A 21,979-nucleotide genomic window follows, 5' to 3' on the forward strand; every position below is an offset into this window, starting at 1 on the left:
AGCTTAAGATCAAGGAATAACAGTGTGTTGAGAGCATTTAAAGCATGATGCCTATTACTTTAAAGAAGAGGTAAATGCTAAATCCCTTAAAAACACAAATGCAGGTCCATTTGGGACTGCATCCTTCAAAAGCACATATGGAGGTTTAGAATTGCAGGACTGTTTCCATTGGAAAAGTCCTTTAAGGTCATCGAGTCCTTCCAATAACCTGAGACCCCTGACACTGCCAAGGCCACCACTGAAGCATCACCCAGGACAGGATTGGCCTTCTTGGCCACCTGGGCACACCTGGCTCACCTTCAGCCACTGCCAACCAGCACCCCCAGGTCCTCCTCTGCTGGGCACCTTTCCAGCCACTCTGCCCCCAGCCCGTGGCCTTCCATGGGGCTGCTGTGGCCCAAGGGCAGGACAGGGCACTTCACCTTGTTGAACCTCATGCAAGTGGCCTCAGCCTATGATCCAGCCTGTCCAGATCTCTCTGCAGAGACTTCCTGCCCTCCAGCAGATCAACACTCCCACCCAGCTTGGCATGGTCTGTAAACTGCCTGAGGTACCCTTGATCCTCCCCTCCAAATCATTGACAAAGATGTGAATCACAGCTGGCCCCAGTGCTGAGCCCTGGGGAACACCCCTTGTGACCAGGTGCCAGCTGGATTTAATTCCACTGAATTCCACCACTCCCTGGGCCCAGCGACAGTTTTTACCCAGGGAAGAGTGAATTCAGTTCTTCAGTCTTTTACTCAACCTTTGTTCCATGTTTCCCCCCACGGCCAAGAGAAGACAGAGCATCTCCTTAGACCTCCATTCATTGATGATGTATTTACAGAAACATTTTTATCCTCTTTGCAATCTTCTAGGAAGAAATTCTCAACAGGAGGCAGGTGAGGCACTGGGAACAAGTTGCCCAGAGGAGCTGTGGATGCCTAAGGAAGGGTGTTAGGTGAACATATCTTTTAATTTTGATGACATGTTTTTATAGTATATATTTTATTTTCATGATTTTAGAAAACTAAAAATAAATATATTTAAGTAAACCAAAGGAGAATGTGAGATCAGGGCATGCTAGCCTAGACGTTATGGGAGTGCAGCTCACTCAATGTGCCAGTGTCTCACCATGTCCTTTCCTTACCGGGCCTCTCCCCTTCCTCTTCTGCCATGTTTTCTTTGTGACATTTGTGCTGCCATTTCAACTTGTCATTGTAACAGGGCCACATATTGACATGTTTGGGGCACAATGGATGCAAAGTCTTGTACAGACAAAAGTTTTCTACCTAGATCGTGTTCTGTGATCATGAAAGGCCTGAGCAAAGAAACAAAGAGAAGTGTGCCCAAATGGCCAAGCTTTGCTCCTTTGCAATCTCACACAGATCTGGCTCACAGGTGTCTTCAGTCATATTTTATAGGTAAGAAGAAGTTGTGTATTTCACTGGGAAATGGTGCACTGATTTGGAAAAGTCATCTGTATATATATGTACCCAGGACAGCAGTCCAGCTGTGTTGCTTGCAAGTTGTTTGCAGAAGGATGAGTGGACTGTGAGGCCAATGACAAGTGACAAGGGTTCCTCAAATCTATTTACACTCCATCCTGGGTGCCATTCAGCCCAGAGCTATGGGACAATGCCGTAGTGCATCCCACACACATTCTGCCTCCAAGAAAATCTTGGCTTGGCTTATTAGAGTGATAAGAAGAGTAATAGAATGGACAATCAAACTCATCCCTTTGGAATGACTCTCCTGCTTTCCAGTGTCAACCCTGCGCCACATGTTCCCAAGGCTTGCTACAAACAAGTATCTGAGATGGCTTAAAAATTCTCAGGCAAGGTTCAGTAAAACCAGATTGAATATTAAGGAACAGCTCAAGAAAATTCATTGGCAACATTCCCACTATTACTTACAGGTCATTTAAAGTACAACAAGGAAGAAAATAGCAATAGCAACAAGCAAAATGCAGTCAATCAAACAAGAAACATTCTGAGAAGTGTGTGTGTGTGTGTGTGTGTGTGTGTGTTTTTAGGTGCTTTTGAGAAAGGGACAGCAAGGACAAGGCTAAAAAGGAATACGGCCTAAAAGCTTAACAGCACTCCAGCTTAACAGTGGTTAAAATGGAGCCTCCAGGAGTGGGGCTGTTGGCCCACGATCCATTGCTGATCAGTGATCCTGCCAGTGCAGCAAACATGAGAGCTCGCTGCCCCTGAGAGGCCCCACTCAGAGGGAGGTTGCTGCTGGCAGCCCCTGTGCTCCAGGAGAGCTCCAAGGGCCTCCTTTGCAGCGCTCTTTTTGGGCCACAAGAGAGTGGGCCTCAGCCATAAAATGCTTCCTCATGGCTGCACTGCGGGTCAGCAGCCTGACTCAGAAAGTGGGAGAAGAAGGATGCCAAGCCATTCAGGCAAGAAAAGTGGTTTCCAAGGCTGTTCCCAGACACCCCAGGAGCTCATTAGACAACACAAGTTCCTGGGAGCACTCCGTGTCCCTGATAAGCTCAGCAGGAGCTGAGCCCAGGGGCTGTTCAGCAAGGCCCAGGCCTGACTAGCGTTTCCCAGATCACCCTGGGGCCGCACAAGGCCGGGCCCATTCACCACCACAATCTGAAGCACCAAGTTTTGATGGAGGGTAAAAAGCCAAGGCCCAGTGGAAGTGGGCCCTGTCCTCAGGCCTGTGGGAGAACCACAGTGCAGATCCTTGTGCTGCTGATTCCATCTCTCCCCTCTTTTCTAAGTTCTTGGGGGCAAGGTCACTTAGCTTAGACACACCGCTCACAAGCAGTGCTCCTGCAGCTTTCTGTTCAATGAATTAAAGTGAGATTACACACCCCAGATCATGGTCTAATACAGTTTAACTGACTGATTTGAGGAATTTCTGGAGCAGCAAACTTGCTTCCTCAAATATTTACGGTGTGTGGCACAGAGCACAGAAGAAAGATTTAATGTCAAAGGCATCGCCAAGGCAATGCTCTTCTGACAAGTTCTGCCCTGAGCTTTCCTTAGGAAGATCCAAAAGCTTCAATGTCACCAGCACAAGCTCCTGCAATGGCTGCTGGCCAGCAGAGCAGGGCTGTCAGCTGTGAAACAAGTGTTGCCACAAGCAGCAGCTCCCCCAGGGCAGCAAATCAAGAGCTGGGAAGGAGCTGATCTGAAGGCCAAAGCTCCTTAGCTCCTTCCAAGAGGGCTGCAACAGTTCTTCATTCCAATGAGCTGCAGTGCTGGACACCACAGCTCTGTGTGACCACTGGACACAAGTTCCTCCAACTGAGGCCTGTGATGGTTTCTACCGGAGCTCTGGGCTCCTGTGCGTGCCGGACACAATGAGGAGAGAAAGAGCCAAGTGCACTGACAGACCTTTGCCTTGGGCATAGCCCGGCCTGGAACAAACACACTGAAAGTTTTCCCCTTTGGCCCATGTCTCGAAAGGTCAGGTCAGCTGTTTGATGACTCAGGTTGGTTTGGTATCAAGGAATTTCCCTCAGAAATACGGGGTTTGTCTCCCTCTGTGCCTTCCCTTCAGCAGCTTTGGGGATGCTCCTGTGTGAAGCCATCTGTCTCACACAGTTGCAGACAACTTAAAACATTAAACTTGAGAATAAGTCATCTCTTCTAATGTGTTCCAACAATCCCCTTCCAGCAATAGGAAATTAATACTAATAGATGAAAGTGGAAAGAAACCAACAGCTTGTTAACAAACAGAATGCCTACAAAGCAAGATAAAAAGGCCAGTAATTTCTGGATATCAAACTCTCAGACCTCACTGTGCCCTCACTGGAAATAAGACCCAAAATGCCAGAGGAAAATCCCCCCAGGACTCGCGTTCCAAGATGGCGCCGAGTTCTCCCTCAGGAAGAACAGGAGCTATCATGGAGTAGTTCCAGTAGCAGATGAAAGTTCAGGGGCTTGTCCAGCATCGACTTTCTCCCAGTTGCAGAGCTCCGTGGACAGCCACGGCAGGTGAAGCAGCTGGGCTGGAGCCCCTCGGTATCTTTTCTCCCCGCTGTGGCTCAGCTCACACACTCTGGGGCTGGGAGCGGGGCCGCTCCGTTTCTGCTGGCACCGTGTTCCGGGGCTTGGACAAACAGATTTCTGCCAGGAGAGCCCTGCAGACTGTTCCACATATCTCACATAAAGGCCTCAAAGAACAACTACAAACACTCTGCCTACAGCAGCTTTCACAAAGGGCTGCAGAAATCCAGGACAACTTAAAGGGAGAGGCAGAAGGCTTTTGTCTTGTTCCTGACACCAGAATTCTTGATGATCTGATGCAATTTGATTCAGATGGAACATGAGATCTGAGTTTTTCCATTGAAATATTTCATGATGAGTGACAAGCCTTGGAGCAAGAGGTACAGGACTGACATGTGAAACCATGAGCATATCGTCCAAAATGACCAGTTTAATTGTCCATTTTATTACTCTTGTATTTATTGCACAACTCATAGGCAACTCCAAGCTTTGCTTGGAGGCAAACCAGGCATGGGATACACTACAGTCCCTTGCAGAGCCCCCAGGGTCCAGGGCTGGCAGTGACAAAGCAGGCAGTCTGCTTCATTGTGAACCACTACAGAGCTTAAGCCCCCTTTTTCTGCATGAGATACAAAAAAGAGGTCTCAAATGACTTTCATGCAAGCATGCAGTAAAGAACTGATCCTGCTCTCCTAATGAAGCTTTGGCTTTGGAATTACACTCTTCCCATTCATCCTTTGACTCTGACACTCCAGGTTTGCCCCCACACCCCTGCAAGGCTGGCAGTCACTGTTTCCCATTTACTGCTCTTCCCTAGAGCCAGTACAGTGGCTGCTTTGAAACTAAAAGCCCTGAGATCTGGATATCTTGAAGGAGCATGAAATGCTAATCAAGTGTTCCCATTGGTAATACCCAGGTCTGCACTTGCCAGAGCTCTGAAGCAGCAGCAGGAGGACCATGCATCATTGCTGTTTGTGGATGTTCATGTTTCTGGTGGGAGAGAGCAATGGCTTTGAGGAGGGACAAGAATGCCCCTCTTCCAACAGTGGCTGAGAAAGGAGATGTGAAGTTTCACTGCCTTTTCTAGGATATTTTTGAAAGATCTAAGAGAATACTGCAGCATAGAGCTGGTCCCTAATTGTGTCTCCAGAGAAATCCCCAAAGGAGACATTCAATCTCCTGCTGATGGCAACCCCATAAGCTCATGGACCAGTTTTCCCTGAAACATGCCACCCTGCTTGGGCTTTACTAGGCCAGGACTAAACCCATAGCTAAGCAAACACATACAGCCACATGACATAGGGTTTTTCCATCAGAAAACCTAATTCTAACACATTCACATGCGGTTTCTTCTGTAACATCAGAAGCTGGCAACCATGAGGACTTTGCTGGCAAAAGCTTACTGTATGCACTGGGACCAGAAGTGGTTTTCCTTAAGGCAAAGCAAATGGAAATGTGAAGGTTAAAAGCTTCAAATGACTATGACAGAAAACTGCAAATTAAATTCTGGATAGGAGTTCTGGTTTGAAAGCAAAACCAGTGAGAGACTGCAAGTCAGAAATATAATTTATTGGGAAAAGGAAACAAAAAACCACAGAAAAATACCCCATCCAAAATACATGCAAAATACAAAAAAAAAAAAAACAAAAACAAAAACAAAAAAACCCCCAAAATACACCGACAGAGTCAGAATACAAAGTGACAGCCTCTTGGTCAGGGTGTTGGTAGCAGTCCAGTTGGATTGGTGGCTGCACTCCTCCTGGAGTGGCACATGTGATCCTATAGAAGGGTATAGTCTTCCTCTGAAGATCCAGTGGAAAAGGCAGCCATTCCTCTGGGAATCCAGTGGAAAGGCTGCTTATTCTGTCCCAAACTCCAGATTATATCCACGTGGGGATGCTTAGTTCCTCCTCCCTGGGCACAGCATCTCACAATGGGCTCTTATTGTTCCATGAGTCATGGGGTGGGTGCATAAGACACAAAGGGCTCCCACAGGGAATTATCTCTGAGTCATGGGGAAAGGCATTGATGGGCCTATTAACAGGAGATAAGGAAAAGAACAATGCCCCTCCTGGTTTCAACAGCTCTTGAAGATGGGAATAGAATACATATTTATATTGTAACCAAGGACAATAGGGAGCATTGTCAATGATCATGCAGCCAATCAAGAGCTGGAGCTGAATCCAGAATTGCTTGTTCCAGCTATGCAGGAATTCTTTACCCTGGCAAGAACAGCTCCATGGGAACAAATGATCTCTCATCTCTGCGCCGAATTGTAGCATAGTGTCTCCTCTATGGGTTTTCTTGCAAAGGTGGTTATTTTTTATATGTTAAGATTTTGGGTTGACCCTCGGTTCCCCCCATGTTCTCCCTCCTAAGGGTTTGTTCCTCCCGCCAGTTACCTGTCTATCATTGTAACCAACCCCCTTTCATTTCGAGAAATTTCTATCTCAATCTTCCCTTACTTAACATATGGTTTGTCCCCTGAGCCTTCTCCCTCCCCTGGGCCATTCCTATTGGTTCAGGTGTGTCTCTTGCTCCTCCCCTGAGCTTCGTTCATTGGTCCCTCGTGGCTCCTCGTGTCACGCCCTTCCCCTTTATAAGTGCCTCCCCAACGGTTTTTCACTGACACCGTTACTGGCCCCGCCTGGGTCAGTAAAGCACCTTGGCATCCATTCGTGTGTCCACTCCCTCCTTCCTTCGCCTCAGTACTTCGCAGTCCTGCTCTCGCCTGCGTCACCACGCTGCACACAGAGCCACTACTCAGGGGTTCTCGCAGAGTACCTGGGAGTGACGGGATTCGTGGTCTGCACTGAGAATGCCAGTGGTCGCAGGACGAGACTGCACTGAATGGCACCCAGACTGCAGTTTAGATTTGAGGAACTCTTGTCACGTGTTACTGGCTTCATAGTCCACTCATCCTTCTGCAAACAACTTGCAAACAACACAGCTGGACTGCTGTCCTGGGTAAATATACACACAGATGACTTTTCCAAAGCTGTGCATCATTTCCCAGTGAAATACACAAGATCTTCTTACCTATGAAATTGTGATTGAGGACACATGTGAGCCAGATGTGTGTGAGATTGCAAAGGAGCAAAGCTTGGCCATTTGGGCACACTTCTCTTGGTTTCTTTGCTCAGGCCTTTGGTGAGCACAGAACACATCTAGTTAGAAAACTTTTAACTCGACAGGATCTTTTGGATCTGTTGTCCCTCAAACATGTCAATGTGTGACCCTGTTGTAATGATACATTGTCCTGGCTCAGAGCAAATTTCGAAGAGAACCCCCACAGGGACTGTTTTAGTAAAGCAGATTCAATTGGCCCCTCTCTCCAACAGTCCGGGAGAAACTACCTCCTTGGAGAAAAGTGGAAAAAACTGTTTATTAAACAATAAAACCTAAACAATATTAAACAGTAATACCCCTTGCTGCTCCCAAAGAGATGACAAACTGAGAAAGCCCCATCCTCGGGTTGCAGCTCACTCAGTCTCTGATCAGTCCCTCCAGTGCTGGAACTGTCAAAGGCCAGGCCTGGCCCCGTGGGCCTCAGGTGCAGCTGCCGGTGCTCCCCTGGGTGTTCAGTCCAGAGCAGGCTTCAAGAGGTCCAAAGAAAAGGGAATAAAACCACAGTCCAGGGAACTTCTCTGCCTCAGCTAGCTAAACTAACTAAAAGCAAAAGAGAGCTCTGTCCCGCTGTCTGTCCATCTGCAGACAACACAGTCCGGGGAGCAGGAAGGTGTAGGAGGAGTGCAGTGTCTGAAAACAAAACTGTGTGCTTCTACTCTCCCCCCCCTTCACTCTCTGGAACACGTCTTAAAGGTGCAAACCTTATTATTCAGCCTAAACAGAACGATGATGGAGGATAAAAGCATCATATAGTCAACCCAGGGCACACGTTAAAAACAGCAGCACAAATGACGCAAAGAAAACATGGCAAAAGAGGAAGAGGAGAGGCCCAATGAGGAAAGGAAGTGGTGAGACACTGGCACATCGAGTGAGCTGCACTCCCACAACCTCTAGGCTAGCAGGTCCTGGTGTCACAATCTCTTTTTTGGTTTCTTTTATTTTTTTTAATTTTTAAATTTTTTTTAAATCATCAAAATAAAATATATACAATTAAAATGATGTCATCAAGAATTAAAGATACAATCAAAAAACATTTATTTAAAACTACATCAAAATATCATATGTACATAAAAAATTAACATATTTATAAACATACAAAAATAATTACATCGGAATAATAAATGTACAGTTGTAATTATGAAGCTTAAAATATAAATCCTGTTAGTGAAAAACTCTTCAGTCAGTTGGCAGCCTCTTTCTGATCTTCGAGGAAAAACAGTTCTTCTGGACTGGAGGCAAGGGCTTGGTTGATAACAGAAACATCAGAAGCTACCAGAAAAAACCACTCAGCAAGACTCTATCCACTCAGGCCTGCAAAGTGGAGATACAAAACGTAACAGAGCCCACTAAGTGAATCTAAAGCATCTGAGGCACCATATTTCATGGCACAGACTTCCTGGACACTTCTATACAACTGCACAGGGAAACATGCTCCTGATGGCAGACACTTGAGGCAGGCCAGGGGAAATCCCTGAGCCATTCCCCAGAGCTGCCAGAGGCACAGCCTGGCCTCTGGGCTGCCCTGGGACAGCAGGGAGCCCAGAGCCCTGTGCTCTCCAGCCATGGCTCAGCTGCACATGCACCCTGCTGCTCCTCTCCCTGCCCCACAGCTCAGCAGCCCTACAGCTCCAGGGCCACTGGCAGCAGCACAGCTCCTTGCAGGGGGCACATGCAGGGCACAGCTGTTCCTTGCCAATGTGCACAGCCTCTCTGCGCTGCCACAAGACCCTTCCTCCCGCCAGATGGTGGCCCTGCTCCCTGCTTACCTTTTTGGGAGGCACATCCATGCTTGGTCTTCACCTTGCCCTCAGTCTGGAGCTCCTTCAGGCCTTCCATGCCATCACTAGGAAGGGCGATGGAGAGAGCGGGGGCAGATGCACACCCTTCCTTAGTATTTTGTCATTTTCGGCACAGCTGAAAAGTCCCATCAGAGGTGTCCAACTCAGCACTTGGTCAGCTTTCTGGAGAACGTGAAACCTTCACCAGCCCAAAAGGCTGGAGAGGTTTTCCTGCACGTGTGGAGGCTTGCTCTCAGCACACGTAATCAGCTGGGTGCCCATCACCTCCCAGAGGGCACAGGCAAGCTTGGTGACCTCAGCGCAGACGTTGGCGCTTTGCACCGGCAGCGCCTTGCTCTCCAGGCAGGACCAGAGCACGGGCAGGGCGTAGCGCTGCACCACTTCAGGGCTCCTGGCATGAACCCATTCCACAAGCACTGCCGGGACAGACACACAGCTCCTTACCCACCAGCCTCAATGCAAACAAGGATCTACCTCTGCTTTTGCTTCTTGGGAGCCTCTCTGGCCAAGATCAGTGAAATAGCACACAGAGCCCCATGACCCAGAAATGGGCAATGCAGCTGATCATCCTTGAAACAGAACCACCAACCCCTCCGGACTAATTTCTCCAACCAGAGCTTTTTACCTGTGGCAGAGACTTTCTACCATTACTAAATTATTTCACAATTTATGTCTGCATGAACAATGAATGAAACATCAAATTGCCTTCTCTTTCCATTGACAACTTGTCTAAACCCACACGGAATCTTTGGAAATGCACCCTAGAGAGGCAATTGAGAGATTTCTAATAAAAGGAATGATTCCTTTTTGTAACTTTGATGTCAAGGGCCAAAAGTCTCATCTGGCTCTTCCCTTTGCTCCACAGCACACAGCAAAGGGCAGTATTAGAGCACACTTCAAAACTCCAGCCCACCAGAGATGGCTGCTGCTTGACAGCTGGATGAGGAACATCAGTGCCTAGCTGGTGTCTTTGGCAGAATGCTTTTGTGCCTTCCAACCAAGAGCTCTTTCAAACCTCACGGTGTCTTAGAGAATTACCCAGACCCCATTGCCCTGGCATTTGAGCATCTCCACATTTTAATGCCATTTCGCCTCTCAATGCTAATGGCACTTTTTCTTACAATGTGCACCGAAATAGAGGCATAGAGAGAGAAAAAGGCTACACATGGGACTGAAATTTAGCCGGAACACAAGTGTTGTCTCACATTGTCTCTGGAATCTGCTCTCTGCTCATTTTCTGAACTGAACTATATCAAACACAAACAAAAATTTACTACCAAAAGGCTCCTTGCATGGCAGATTTGGCTGAGAGATCAAAACCTGAAATGCTCAGGAGACCAGTCTTATTTTCTGATCAGGCAAAATGTTATGTACTAGCTATTTATTATTCTGTGATGGAAGAGATTTCATTTTCTCTATGCTCTTAATCCACCAGCAGTCATCAACATTGAAAGAGCTCCTGAAAGTACCCCAAACCAATTCTGCTAAGCAGGAAAAGGGTTATGGTACCCATTTTAAAACAGGACTTCATTTGAGTTTAAATGCAATTAAAGACATGGGTCACTGTGGAAGTTGAGAAGAGCCCCAGTGAGAGCTGAGCCCGAGGCCGAGCGCTGCCCCATCTCAGATGCTGCACAGCTCTGCAGCAGCCAGGGAAAGCCTGCCAAATACACCTGCCTTGGCCATTGGGCAGGAGGGACAAGCTCAGCCCCTCCTGATGTGGAGGAGCTACTCTGCTCTCTGCTCACAGGCATTCCCTGTCAATACTCCCTCAGAGACCTCTTGGCTTACAAGGGGAGGCCATACCTGTGATGCACTCTGTCACTTCCAGAAGAGCTTCACCACTCAGTTTGCTCCATTGGTGGCTGAGCTCTTTCATCAGTGACACTTCATCTACAAGTGAAACACACGCTTCTGCTCACTCTTCTGAGGGCATGGGAGAAAGGACAGTGGGGAGGGAAAGGGCAGGGGCATCCCCATTTGAATAGAATAAAGTCAATTTCTGCTGATTTTTGAATCCTTTTCTTCTTTCCTTCCAGCCTACTTGGCAGGGTTTAAAATTCCAAAAGAAAAGCTTTCCTTTCACATGTGTAAATCCAAAGTTGTCTGCTGGACCAGGAGCTATGCTAAAACATTTCACACCAGGGACCTCAAGAGTTCAGTCACATGAAAGCAGGGGAAAGGTTTTGCATCCCAGAGCAAAAAGGAAGAAGCCCATACTTGGGACACAGAAAGACACTGAGTCAGGCAGTTTGTGACTTCACAGAGCAGCTGAGGTGGAGAAAGTGGAAACTGCCCCTCAAGAACTGACTCTTCAACACTCCATTTTTCAGGCATATTCCCCCAGTGTGGCATTTTCAGAGCTGACATAAATCTGTGTGGCAGAGGAATTTACAGCAGCCCTTGCCCAGGCAGGTATTTGCTCTTGCCATCTCACCCCATCCAAAACAACGTGTGGAATGAGGCAATATTGACAGCTGGACTTAGACCTGTTTGTTCTAAAGAAATGTACTTGGTGAATCATCAGTTCCCCATTGGAAAAAGAAGACAAATGAGGAAGGTGGGAAATAGGCAGCTAATGCCTCTAATGTAGAGCCTTCCCAGTGGCTGCTCTGCAGAAGCTCTGATGGGCCGGTGTCCCTTCATGCCAACAGCAAAGCTGTTCATTTGGCAAGTCAGACGGGGCCCAAGCAAACTGAAAAACCCCTTTGCCTCTGAATTGTAGCAAAGCTGGAGTCCAGGACTTGCTCTTCAGACCAGTGGCACAGAGCCAAGGCAGCCTGGGACTGTTGGGAAATGCTGCTGCACATTCCAGCCTCTTGGGGATGGTGCATAAGGACTGCACCTGCACAGCTTCTGGTGGGTGTCAGCTGGAGCCTTCCACAGACAACAACAGCTCCCAAGGCACTCAGCGCTCTCTTGTGTGGGACAGACAGAGACACAGGTGAGGAGAGTCCATGCCAGGGCTCAGCCTTACCTAAATGAACAACACATTGGTCCAGTGCGGTCACAGCTGCGGCATGAACCCCGGGATCCTTTGAGTTCAGGTTCCTTGTTATCCCTTCAACCAAACGGACCATCACTGGGTTCAGGGCATCTTCCAGGAGTGCAATCATTTCTGCCAGCACCTCCAGCGCCTGCTGCTTCACCTTCCTATGGGTGTCATTGATTCTCAGGACAAAATGATCAAAAATCTGTGAAGAGAACAAACAACATGAAAGCTGGATTAAAATGACCTTGTCTGAAGAGGGGATGTAGAAATGAGCACTCAGCAATATAAAAGATGAAAGTGATCCTTTCTGTCAGGTCAGCCCTTGCTTGCACAATTTCACTGTTTTCCTGTGGGCCACTCACTGGAATGGTTGTGCAACCTGATGCTGTTTGAAAGATTTTCATCTGGTTTTGAGAGTTTTGGCTGGGGCCAGAACAGTTCCTATGGTGTTTCTCTCCACCTATAAATCATTAAATCAATTCCATTTATTAATTCAAAAGGCTTCCTTTGCTTTCAAAGTATGGAAGCAGATATTGACCATGCCCATTTTTCTATACAGTTGCCTCAAGTACTGAGGGCAGTTACAATTTTGCCAAAATTGTAGCGGGAGGAGATCTAATTTTTTTTTTTGTCTGTCTCAGAACCTGCTTCTGGAGAAGGACAGGACTCTGGTCAACTCTTCCAGGATCCAGACTAATTCTTTAACTAAGAGGTAGATTTCTGAAATGTAATGTGCTCTACAGCTCTCATTAGAGCAGGTTCAGTCCCTTGACAGCCACAGTATCAGGCACCATTTTCTGGAAAAAGGGAAAAAGCAGCTACTGGGAGAAGAAAGGATGGATCGGTCCTTAGCTGTTTTCCTCTTTTTCCAAAGAGAAAAAAAGGCCCCCCAAAAAGAAGGGTGAGCACCATCTTTACCAAGAGGAATAGGGATGAGGGTGGAAATGAGAGCCAGAGTTGTGCCTGTGCAAGACAAAATGGAGTTTACAGAAGTGTCCTTTTAAAAACATTTTGTTTAAACCAACCCAGCCTGATACTTTTCTTCCCCATGCAAACCTATTTTTCGTCTAGAGAATAATTGCCATGCTTTCAATAGCTGGATTCCCTTCACTTAACCCAACTGGGAGTAGGAGACAGCAGCAGTTACACCAGCAGAAAATTCCGCCATCATCTGATGAACAGCAGCAATAGGCACCTACCAGACAAATAGAGTTGGACTGAAAGAACTTGTCCTGAAGCCTGGACCTCAATTGCATTTGTCTGGGTAAGAGGGACCAGCCTGTCCCAAACAGCCAGGATGTAGTAGTGCCAAGACACACCGAATTAACTTTACTTCTCCAGGCTTCTGAAAGGAGCTAAAGGAAAGGAACCATGAAGATATCCTACATACTTGGACAATGTTACTGGAGATCAGCTGGGGGCTGGTTTTGCACAGATCTAGGAGGAGTGCCACTCCTTCCATCCGTGTCTGAAACCCCTTGGCTTCCAGGAGATGGTAAAGCTTCTGCAGTGACTCCCTTCCTTCCACAGTTGCAGGTAACGTGACCTGGGCTGTTGGACGGTGGAGGAGGCGCCCACCAGGGGCAGACTTCACCCTGGAAAACAAAACCAAATTAGGACCTGTTCCTGGTAATACCTTCAGTTAATTGTGAGCAAAACATCTGGAGGAGCTTTCCTAATTGATGGGATTTCAAGCTAGAAAATCATGAAGCTCTGAGGAACAACGTGGACCTCATCACAATCATTATGGGAGACAATCTGCAAGTGACATTCTCACCACTGCTCACTCAGGAAAACCAAGGATGAGATGCATCTGATCTATCTTCAGATGCCTTCCAAGGCACACATTGCTTTGGGGGGAAAGAGAGACGCTATTTCCAAGTTTAAATGCCTCCTCATGTGGCACATGTGTGTTTTATAATAAGGAAAGTCATCACTCTGAAGAAGGGTCTCTACACCAGGCATGACAATCTGGAAAAGTAGTTCAGATGCATCTGAACAGATGAACAGGGGCAAATCTGAAGGATCCAGAAAATCAGGAACAGAGATAAGAACAGAAGCCAGACATGCCAGAACTACACTCACATTTCATTTGCTTCCCTAGAGACTAGATGTACAGCTTAACAAACCCCTTGGGAATAATCCTCTGGGATCAACCTGTCTCTTCCATGAGCATGGGAAGATGCTAGCCATGCTACTGAGGCATGTGGTCACCTTCCTGCCACCACTGAGCGTGACTGAGCTAAATAAATCCCCTCTGGAAAAAGAGGAGAACAGGTCCAAGTAGCTCTGCCACTGGCATGAAGAGACAGCAAGGACCAAATTCCTGTCCTAAATGCTGATTGCTGCACAGGGGGAAATAAACCAAACACGCTCTCCATCAAGCAAACCATATGAAGGACAGGAATACCAAGACAAAAAGTCCACATTGAGACACCTGTTGACCAAAATGGCTCAGGAATTGCCTTGCTCCTTACTACTCAATCTTGGTACTGTTTGAGGGTAAGAAAACCAGGAATCAGCCAGGCCAAACCACATGGATGGGAACTGCTTGTCTGGGGAATGGCATCCTGCTTCTAAACTGGGACTTCTCATTAAAACACCCATCTACAAAGGACTCCATTTGGATGAAAAAAAAAATCCTGTTTGAATTTCCTTGTCTCAAGCCAGGCAGCAGAGACTTGGCCCTCTTCAAGCCTCCACAGCACTGCCCTTGCTACTGCAATGGATTGTCTGAGCTGCAACCAATGGGTGTCTTTGTGTCACCCAATTCCTGTGGAAAGCCCTCCAGAGAAGTTGTGTTCAACACAATGCAGAAGTTGACATATTTTGTCCTAGAGCATTTGTAAGGAAGGGAAACAATCTCTGGCACTGGCCATCTCCAGCAGAAAGATTTGCCTGAGGAAGAGGCATGTAGAGCTTGACATGTGCTTTGTCACATCTGACAAAAGTGCTCAGTACCGTTTGCTAGAGGGCAGTGGGGCCTGGGGCTTCTTTGGGCTGTCGTTCCTCTTCTCCACTGGCTCCTTGACAGAGGGGCATTCACCCTTCTGGTTTTCCATCCCCTACAAAGACATAAAGAAACCCCATGAATCTTTAGAATATAAAATAGGAAATGCCCTCTTGAAAACACAAGTTAGAACCAGGATCACTGCTACCAAGGCTTAGGGAAACATTTCCTACCATACAGAAATAAACAGACCAGAGGTTCAGTGATGCCAACTCTTTGATTTCAATAGCCCAAGGCAGGTTATGGGTGCTACCACACTGAGCAGCAGTCTAAAGTCCCAAATTCATTAGTCTTGAGCACAAATGGGAATGATGCAAACTGACAGGCAATGAGTGGTCTTAGAGGAAAAAGTTGGACTCTTTGGAGGTTGGCTCAATGTGTTGGAAGTTGATTTGGTTCAACACTTACTCTCCCTGCTCCTGCACCAAGTCACACTCCCATCTGTAATGTTGATAAAAAGAATAAAATCCCCCCCAAACAAACACATGATTTTCCACTGGATGCTGCTGAATTCACCAAGCTTCTTCCAGCTACACATGGCTCGACAGCAGGGCAGTATTCCCAAAAGACAGACAGCAACTGTAGTAACTAGGATTGACTTGGACATCTTCGGTATATTTGGAAATTTTCTTGGCACTGCTGCTTCCAGTCTCTTTTGCAGACTCTGTTATGTTCAGAAGGACTATTCTCACTTAATTGCTTTACTGGGGGCAGAGTAGGGAGAGTGTGGTGGGGGCGTACACGTGAGTGTAACCCATTTTCCCTTCTTTCCCTTTCCTCTTTGTGACCAATATTCAAAGTACTCAAAACCCCACTTTTCCCCTAATAATAGCAGTTCCTCTGTGGTCTGCAGATGAACAGGCTGAGGATTAACAGCTCATTCCCAGGAGCAAAATGATTCAGCAGAAGTGGAATAGGATAAAGACACATTGGGTATGTTTGATCTCGTATTAGCAGTGGCAATACTTGCACAAATTAGATATTTCTCCTGTCAAACACTTACCTTCTTCTTAATTCTGGTCAGAATATCTTCCAGGTCACGCGGGGAAAGGGATTGCTCCAAAAGCTTTTTAAATTTTTGATTATTCAGCAACATCTTCACCATCTCCTGTCCATAATGCCTAAGGAAGGAAGGAAGGAAGGAAGAAAGGAAGGACGGAAACAACAGAAAATGAACTAAGGAAGAGTGTTAACAGAAGAGGCTGATGCCTTAAACTCATCAGGTGCAATTCTTGCATGAGAAGCCATTACCTACTCAGCAAAGAGGAAGATTTACCTCACTTGACACTGCACAGTGCTGTAGCTGAACACAAGGGGCAGGAGGAGAATGTGGGGCAAGAGAAAAATACCATTTCTCTCTGAAACTGCCAGTGTGCTTCTGTGGGATCAAAGGATCCCAGGCAACAAGCAAAACACATCTGCTTTGTTGTCAGAGCCTGTTAGCAGTGTCCTGCTGCCATTGCACAGGAATTTACCTTTCTCACCTCATGATTGCTTTTGATTATTCTCTACTATATGTATGCACAGGGTCAGCTAGGTGCTCTGGTGTTCTTGGCAGCTATTAATGGGAATTTAATCCTCCAAGTAAGGGGATTTTGGTGGTTTGGGGTGATTTTGCCACTAGGTCACCAATGATTTCTTCAAGAAGAACTTTGGAGACCACTGAACCACACATAACAGCATTCTAGAAATCTGCAGAAGAGGTTTAGAAAGACTGAATATGTTGCCTAAAGACCTCTGAAATATTTCTAGGGAAGTCTTAATGCGAAATAGATGTTTGGGATCTTCCAGTGATGAACATTAGCCAACACTTTGGCCTTCTCTTGTGCACCTAAGGCCAATCAAAACTGTTGGACTGGCTAATCTGAGCTCTTTTGATCTCAGTAAAGAATCCTTCAAGTCACAGGAAGTTGGCAATGCTCCTTCTTGCTGGCCAGCCTCAGGTTACCCAGTACAGGCATTTCCCCAGGCAGCCCAGAGCAGCAGTCACAGCACCAAGCATGACAAAGCTCAAGAAGCGTTTGGACAATGCTCTCAGGCACATGGAGTGACTCTTGGGCTGTCCTGCACATGGCCAGGAGCTGGACTGGATGACCTGCATGGGTCCCTTCCAACTCAGCATATTCCATGATTCTATGCCCCTTAGCCACACAGTGAGGTCGCTCATTATTTCCTTGAGTTTCCACTCTTTTGTGGTTTTACCCTTAAAGCCAAACACAAAACGATTTTCCTGGTTTTGGAGGTGAGATGAAGATCATTACCTTGTGTCCTTGTGACAGTCCTGAGCCAGTCTCCCTGCCACGTGTGGGAGCCTCTCAGCCCTGGGGGTGCCTGCGAGCTTGGTGACTCCCATTTTCTCCATCAAGGACAGGAGGAGTTCGGCCGCGCACTTCCGCACCTGGACGTAGCGGCTCCTGGGAAGGAGAGAGCAAACCCTGGGCCACAGGGACAAGGAGCAGCAGCAGCACAGGCCTTGGCCAGAGCGTGCTCCCTGTCCTTGCTGGGGGAAGGAGCCTGGGCTCTCCCTGCACCTTCCAACACCTGCAGAAGGTTCTGTCCTCAGAGAAACACTAAATTGGCATTGTACAGAAGGACTGCCTGCACAGAAGAGTGAAGAATTCAGTCTCCCAGCATTATTGGATACTCCATTTCTTTCCCAAAATTTACTCAGAGAAAGATTAAAGTAGTAGATCACAAATGAATTATTTAGAAATTAAGGACAATTCATGCTGACCCCTCAGAGGGCACCCACTACACAGAGTTGCAGCAGGATGAGGCTCTTTCCACCCATTCATCCCCAAATCTGCAGACCTCTGGAAAAAAACAAATGCAGGGCAAACACACTGTGGGGTGTGAAGTTGTGGAATATCCAGCAATGCAGCCTGTTTCTTTTGTAAAGCTTGGCAAGGAACATCTGAGTGTTTTACCCTGTTCCAAGGCTGAGGAAAGGGTGGCAGGCATTTGAGCCAGGTTGTCCTGATCTAGAGACTGTCTCTTGGGAACTATCAGGCCCAGCACCAACACTTAGGGCAGCATTTGCTTCAGCTGTCCCATGGCACTCGGCCTGTGAAGGTGCCTGGGAAGTGAATCATCATCTCAAGGCTAACATGAAACGTCATTTTGAATAGAAAGCAGAGCTCTAAGGCCAGGACACTCATACAAAGTTCTAAGGCCAGGACACTCATACAAGACTCTTTTTGGCAGCAGCTGCACCTTCTGGGCAGGCTGTGCCACACCCAGCACATTTCCCCCATGTGCTCCATACCCCAGCAAGGACCCTCCTTATTTCTCAGGTTAATGGCATCATGAGGATACGTGGTTTTCCCCAGGGACTCTGGGGTTAGAGCTGTGAAATATCCAACAGTGCTGACAGCTGCAATTGCAATTGTCTCTCTTCCCACAAAAGCACATATTTGTATCCTGAGCCTTTGCAGGCACTTTCACTTCCCCACTGTTCTCCATATCTAGGAAATTCTGACAGACTTGGAGAACTCCAGGAAGCAGCAGCAAGGTGAGTCAGAGGAGCTTTAGTTTGGATATCAGGAAAAAGCTTTTCACCCAGAGGGTGCTTGGGCCCTGGAACAGGCTCCCCAGGGCAGTGCTCACAGCACCAAGCCTGACAGAGTTGAAGAAGCATTTGGACAACAATCTCAGGCACACGCTGTGACCCTTGGGTTGTTCTGTGCAAGGCCAGGAGCTGGACTGGATGGTCCTGATGGGACCCATCCAACTCCCCATATTCTGCAGTTCTGCAACTCTGTGACCTAATGGGCTGCAGGGGGGCAATAATAGGTGACAAGAGGAAAGAAATGAGATTGATGGGACAATCAAGTCACTGAGTCCACAGAAGATGCAGGATACAGGACCCTTCCCTCCCACCATTCCCATTCTCTCTCTCAGATCCCTTCCCCCACCCACACACTGGAAGGTGAAGAACATCACTAAAAGAAGAAGAACCTACTTGACTCCCCTGTCCATGAGAACAGTCATTGCTCGGGCAGGAGTCACGTTCTCTACCATCATCCCCAGGCTGTGACAGGCTGCCTTCTGAATAAACTCTGGGGAGTTCCACACCATGGGGAGAAGGACCGCAGCAACCTCATCCGCCTCGGAGTCCATGTCCTTCTTCAAGATGGCAAAGAGCTCTCCCAGAGTGACGATTGCTGAGCAGGACACCTTGGACCGGAGGTTGGTCACCTGAGGAAGTCATGAGGGGAAACGTAAGAATCACCTTGAAAAGAAAACCCATTTCCTTAGACAAAACTCCCACAAAATGACAGCATGTCCCACTGTGTAGAGAGGAACATAAAAGCACAGGAAGAGCAGAAGAGCCCAAACACAGAAAGGCACTTAGTCTGGCACCAATTTCTGGCTTCACTCCTGCTTACTGCAGGCATAAAAAAATATCTTTCACTAAAGTCTTCTACTTAACGCTTCTACAATGTCAAGTGCTTTGATTTTAGGCCCTTTGTTTTGAAAAACAAAGAAGCAAAAAAAAGTAAATAAAAAAAATAAAGGCATGCTTTCAAACCATAAAGGCACAAGTCATAAAGATAAAACAGTCAGGCGCTCCTGTTCAAAACAGCAACACTTTTAGTTGAAGCCCTCAGACAGGAAACAGAAAACACAGGCTCAGAGCTACAGACTCATTTGCAGGGTTCAATTACAGCTTGGGCAGAGATTGGGACTCTGGCATAGAATGTCATTAGTGTCTCCATTTCTGCCTTGCATTATAATGGCACCACACTCAAAGACAAGTGCCAGCTACCCAACCGGCCAGTAAATATACCTGCACGTACACACAGATCCTACAGATAGCTGACAGACATTAGAAGGTCTAAAACCAGAAATGAAGGCAGTCCCTGAGCACACATGGAGATGAACAAGCACATATCTACTCTACAAGCTTTGTATGAAGTATGGGGGACAATTAAGAACAATGTGCTCACCTCGCTGGTAGCTGCCAAGCAAATCTCACGAAGTCGACACAGCAGGACTTCTGGATGGGACTCAGCCAGCCGTGGGATGTTGAAGAGTCCCTTCTGCTTCAGTTCCCTGAAAGACAAGTACCAAAAAGATTGATTTTTCTCTCTACCCAAGAACTAGGCAGCACCCTCTGAAATGAAATCGTGGAGCCAATTGCCACAGGATGCTGTGGCTGTTAAAAAGCATACACAAATCCAAGAGGCAAAGAGAGAGCTTTCAGAGTGTTCATGTGTGGCCTTTCTGAAAATCTCTGCTATTAAGTCCCTCTGTCACTGCTTCCTAGAAGCTCTGAGGCTGGGACATGTTGCTGTTACTTGTCACCTCCCTGTACCTGTCCCTGAGACACAGTCCCATTGGGCTATTCCTGAGACAGTATTTTCCTTCTTTGTCAGCCCCAGCAGGCAGTTCAGCCCTGAGAGTCTGCACTGCCACTCTGGAGCTGAGTTCCCACTCTACAATCTAGGCCTGTGTATCACCCACTCCACTCCACCTCACACATTCCCCAAAAAAGCACCAGGATATCGTCCCAGAAGATTAAGATTCCATCCCTGGGCAAGAACTGTTGAAACTCTGGCTTTTCCCACAACACTCCTACCTAAAACAAGCCCCACAACAGCAACATGTTATTTAAAAGGTTCAAACAACTCCATCTCTCAGCACTTGCTTTGTGCAGGCCCTCAGCCTCAGGAAGGTATGTGAGGCATCAGGGCTGCAGCACAGGGCTGGTGACTGATCCCACGGGCACCCTGAGTGTCATCGGGACCCCCCATACCTACAGAAGCTCTCTGCACCTCACAGGGCACCAAAGAGAAATGGGGAAGAGAAAGGGCACAGCAAAGGAGATGCATTTTTATCCCTGTGAGAATGAAGCATCCACCAGTGAGGGGATGCTAACCCAGACATCAAAAGGAAACCCAATATCACCTCACATTTGTAGGGTTATCACCTCTGGGCCATCTTCTGTCTGTGTAGAATTTTGGAACACATTGTGAGTGTTGACAAAACATCACAGGCCCATATGAAGCAGTGAGAAGGAAAAGTTGAATTCCAAAAGTGCAAGATTCCTAGAGGATTTTATTTCTTTTTCCTTCTCTTCTGCCATGAGCCCTTCAGGAGTAATAGCAGGCTGAGGGACTTGAAAGCACAACTCAGTCCATTTCTCAAAAAGAGGAGCTCCCTGGAGCTGCTTCTGGGACTCACATGCACGAGTCCCTGCCATTGCAGTCAGCAGTGGGAGCAGAGAGGAATCTTACTCAGTCCCACTGGGCCAGGGGCCCAAGGCACCCAAATCTCTACACTCAAAACTGCTGCCATCCTGCTTCTGCCTTCAGCCAGCAAATCATCTCATCCCACAGCTCACTCTCTTCCCTCCACATTTCCTTTGCAGCTCCAAGGAGCAGCAGGCAAAGCCAGGAAACAGCACGGACCTGCTGCAGCTGCAGCACTGCTGCAGAGCAAGGCCAAGAAAAGGCTGCTCTCCAATCTTTATGCTCTCCCTGCTCTGCAGGCCTTTCACCAGTGCCCTTTGGCCCTCTGGGCTCTCGGGGCTCCGAGGCACAAGCAAGACACAAAAGCTTCTGACCGACCTTAACACTCAGAGGGACACAGAGGGAACAGTGCCTTTCTTACCAGTCATCGCTGTCCAGCATGGACAGTGCCTCCTGCAAGGACTGCTGTGGGTCTGAAAATGCTCTGTCCTTCTGCCCACGCCCACAGAGCTGCTCCTCTCGGCGCTTGGCACCAGGGGCCGTCTGTGAGGTCACTGTAAGGAGAGGGTCGGCCATGGGCGCTGCAGCCCCGGGCACGGCACCCGCCATGGCGCGGCCTGCAGCCCCATCTCCCAGCCAGGGCTCTGTGTGGCACACGCTGCCACTGCCTCAGAGATTCCCTGCTGCCTGCATCCTGGGGCTCCTTGCTTGCTCCCAGCCTCCCCCAGCTGGGCACAGCTCCAGGCTGAAGCTGACAATTGCCCCCACAGCGCCAGCTCCCAAGTGCCACAGGTGCCACAGCCAGGGGCAGCTTCCTGAGGCCGCAGAGCTCCCACTCCCTGCCAGACAGTGCCCACAGCAGGACTGGCCAGCCCAGGAGGGAACTCCTCAGGGGCCTCTCTTGT

At 47.8% G+C, this 21,979-nt stretch overlaps 1 protein-coding gene across 1 annotated transcript; it reads right to left on the reverse strand.

Annotated features, from left to right (window-relative positions):
- Nucleotides 1–8,902: 8,902 nt before the first annotated feature.
- On the reverse strand, nucleotides 8,903–21,683 carry LOC128946403 (TOG array regulator of axonemal microtubules protein 2-like). The gene is made up of 10 exons (XM_054290142.1): nucleotides 21,496–21,683; nucleotides 19,830–19,935; nucleotides 18,842–19,077; nucleotides 17,279–17,294; nucleotides 14,832–14,935; nucleotides 13,261–13,465; nucleotides 11,856–12,072; nucleotides 10,685–10,771; nucleotides 9,076–9,294; nucleotides 8,903–8,922 (listed from the first exon to the last, which is right to left on the reverse strand). The coding sequence occupies exons 1-10, from the start codon at nucleotides 21,681–21,683 to the stop codon at nucleotides 8,903–8,905; spliced, it is 1,398 nt and encodes a 465-aa protein (XP_054146117.1).
- Between the last annotated feature and the right edge of the window lie 296 nt (nucleotides 21,684–21,979).

The sequence above is a fragment of the Melozone crissalis genome, unplaced genomic scaffold, assembly GCF_028551555.1.
Source record: "Melozone crissalis strain CALT ecotype California unplaced genomic scaffold, PUWL_Pcris_2 ptg000081l_1, whole genome shotgun sequence".
NCBI lineage: Eukaryota > Metazoa > Chordata > Aves > Passeriformes > Passerellidae > Melozone > Melozone crissalis.

What these genes read in the sequence shown, in the direction of transcription:
- LOC128946403 (XM_054290142.1), bottom strand. Translation starts at nt 21,683, where the DNA reads ATGGCGGGTGCCGTGCCCGGGGCTGCAGCGCCCATGGCCGACCCTCTC. An exon ending in CCACTGCCCTCTAGCAAACG is followed by an intron (nt 13,466 to 14,831) that starts GTACTGAGCACT and finishes TTTGTTTTCCAG; the next exon opens with GGTGAAGTCTGCCCCTGGTG. An exon ending in TCTCCAGTAACATTGTCCAA is followed by an intron (nt 12,073 to 13,260) that starts GTATGTAGGATA and finishes TTCTCTTCACAG; the next exon opens with ATTTTTGATCATTTTGTCCT.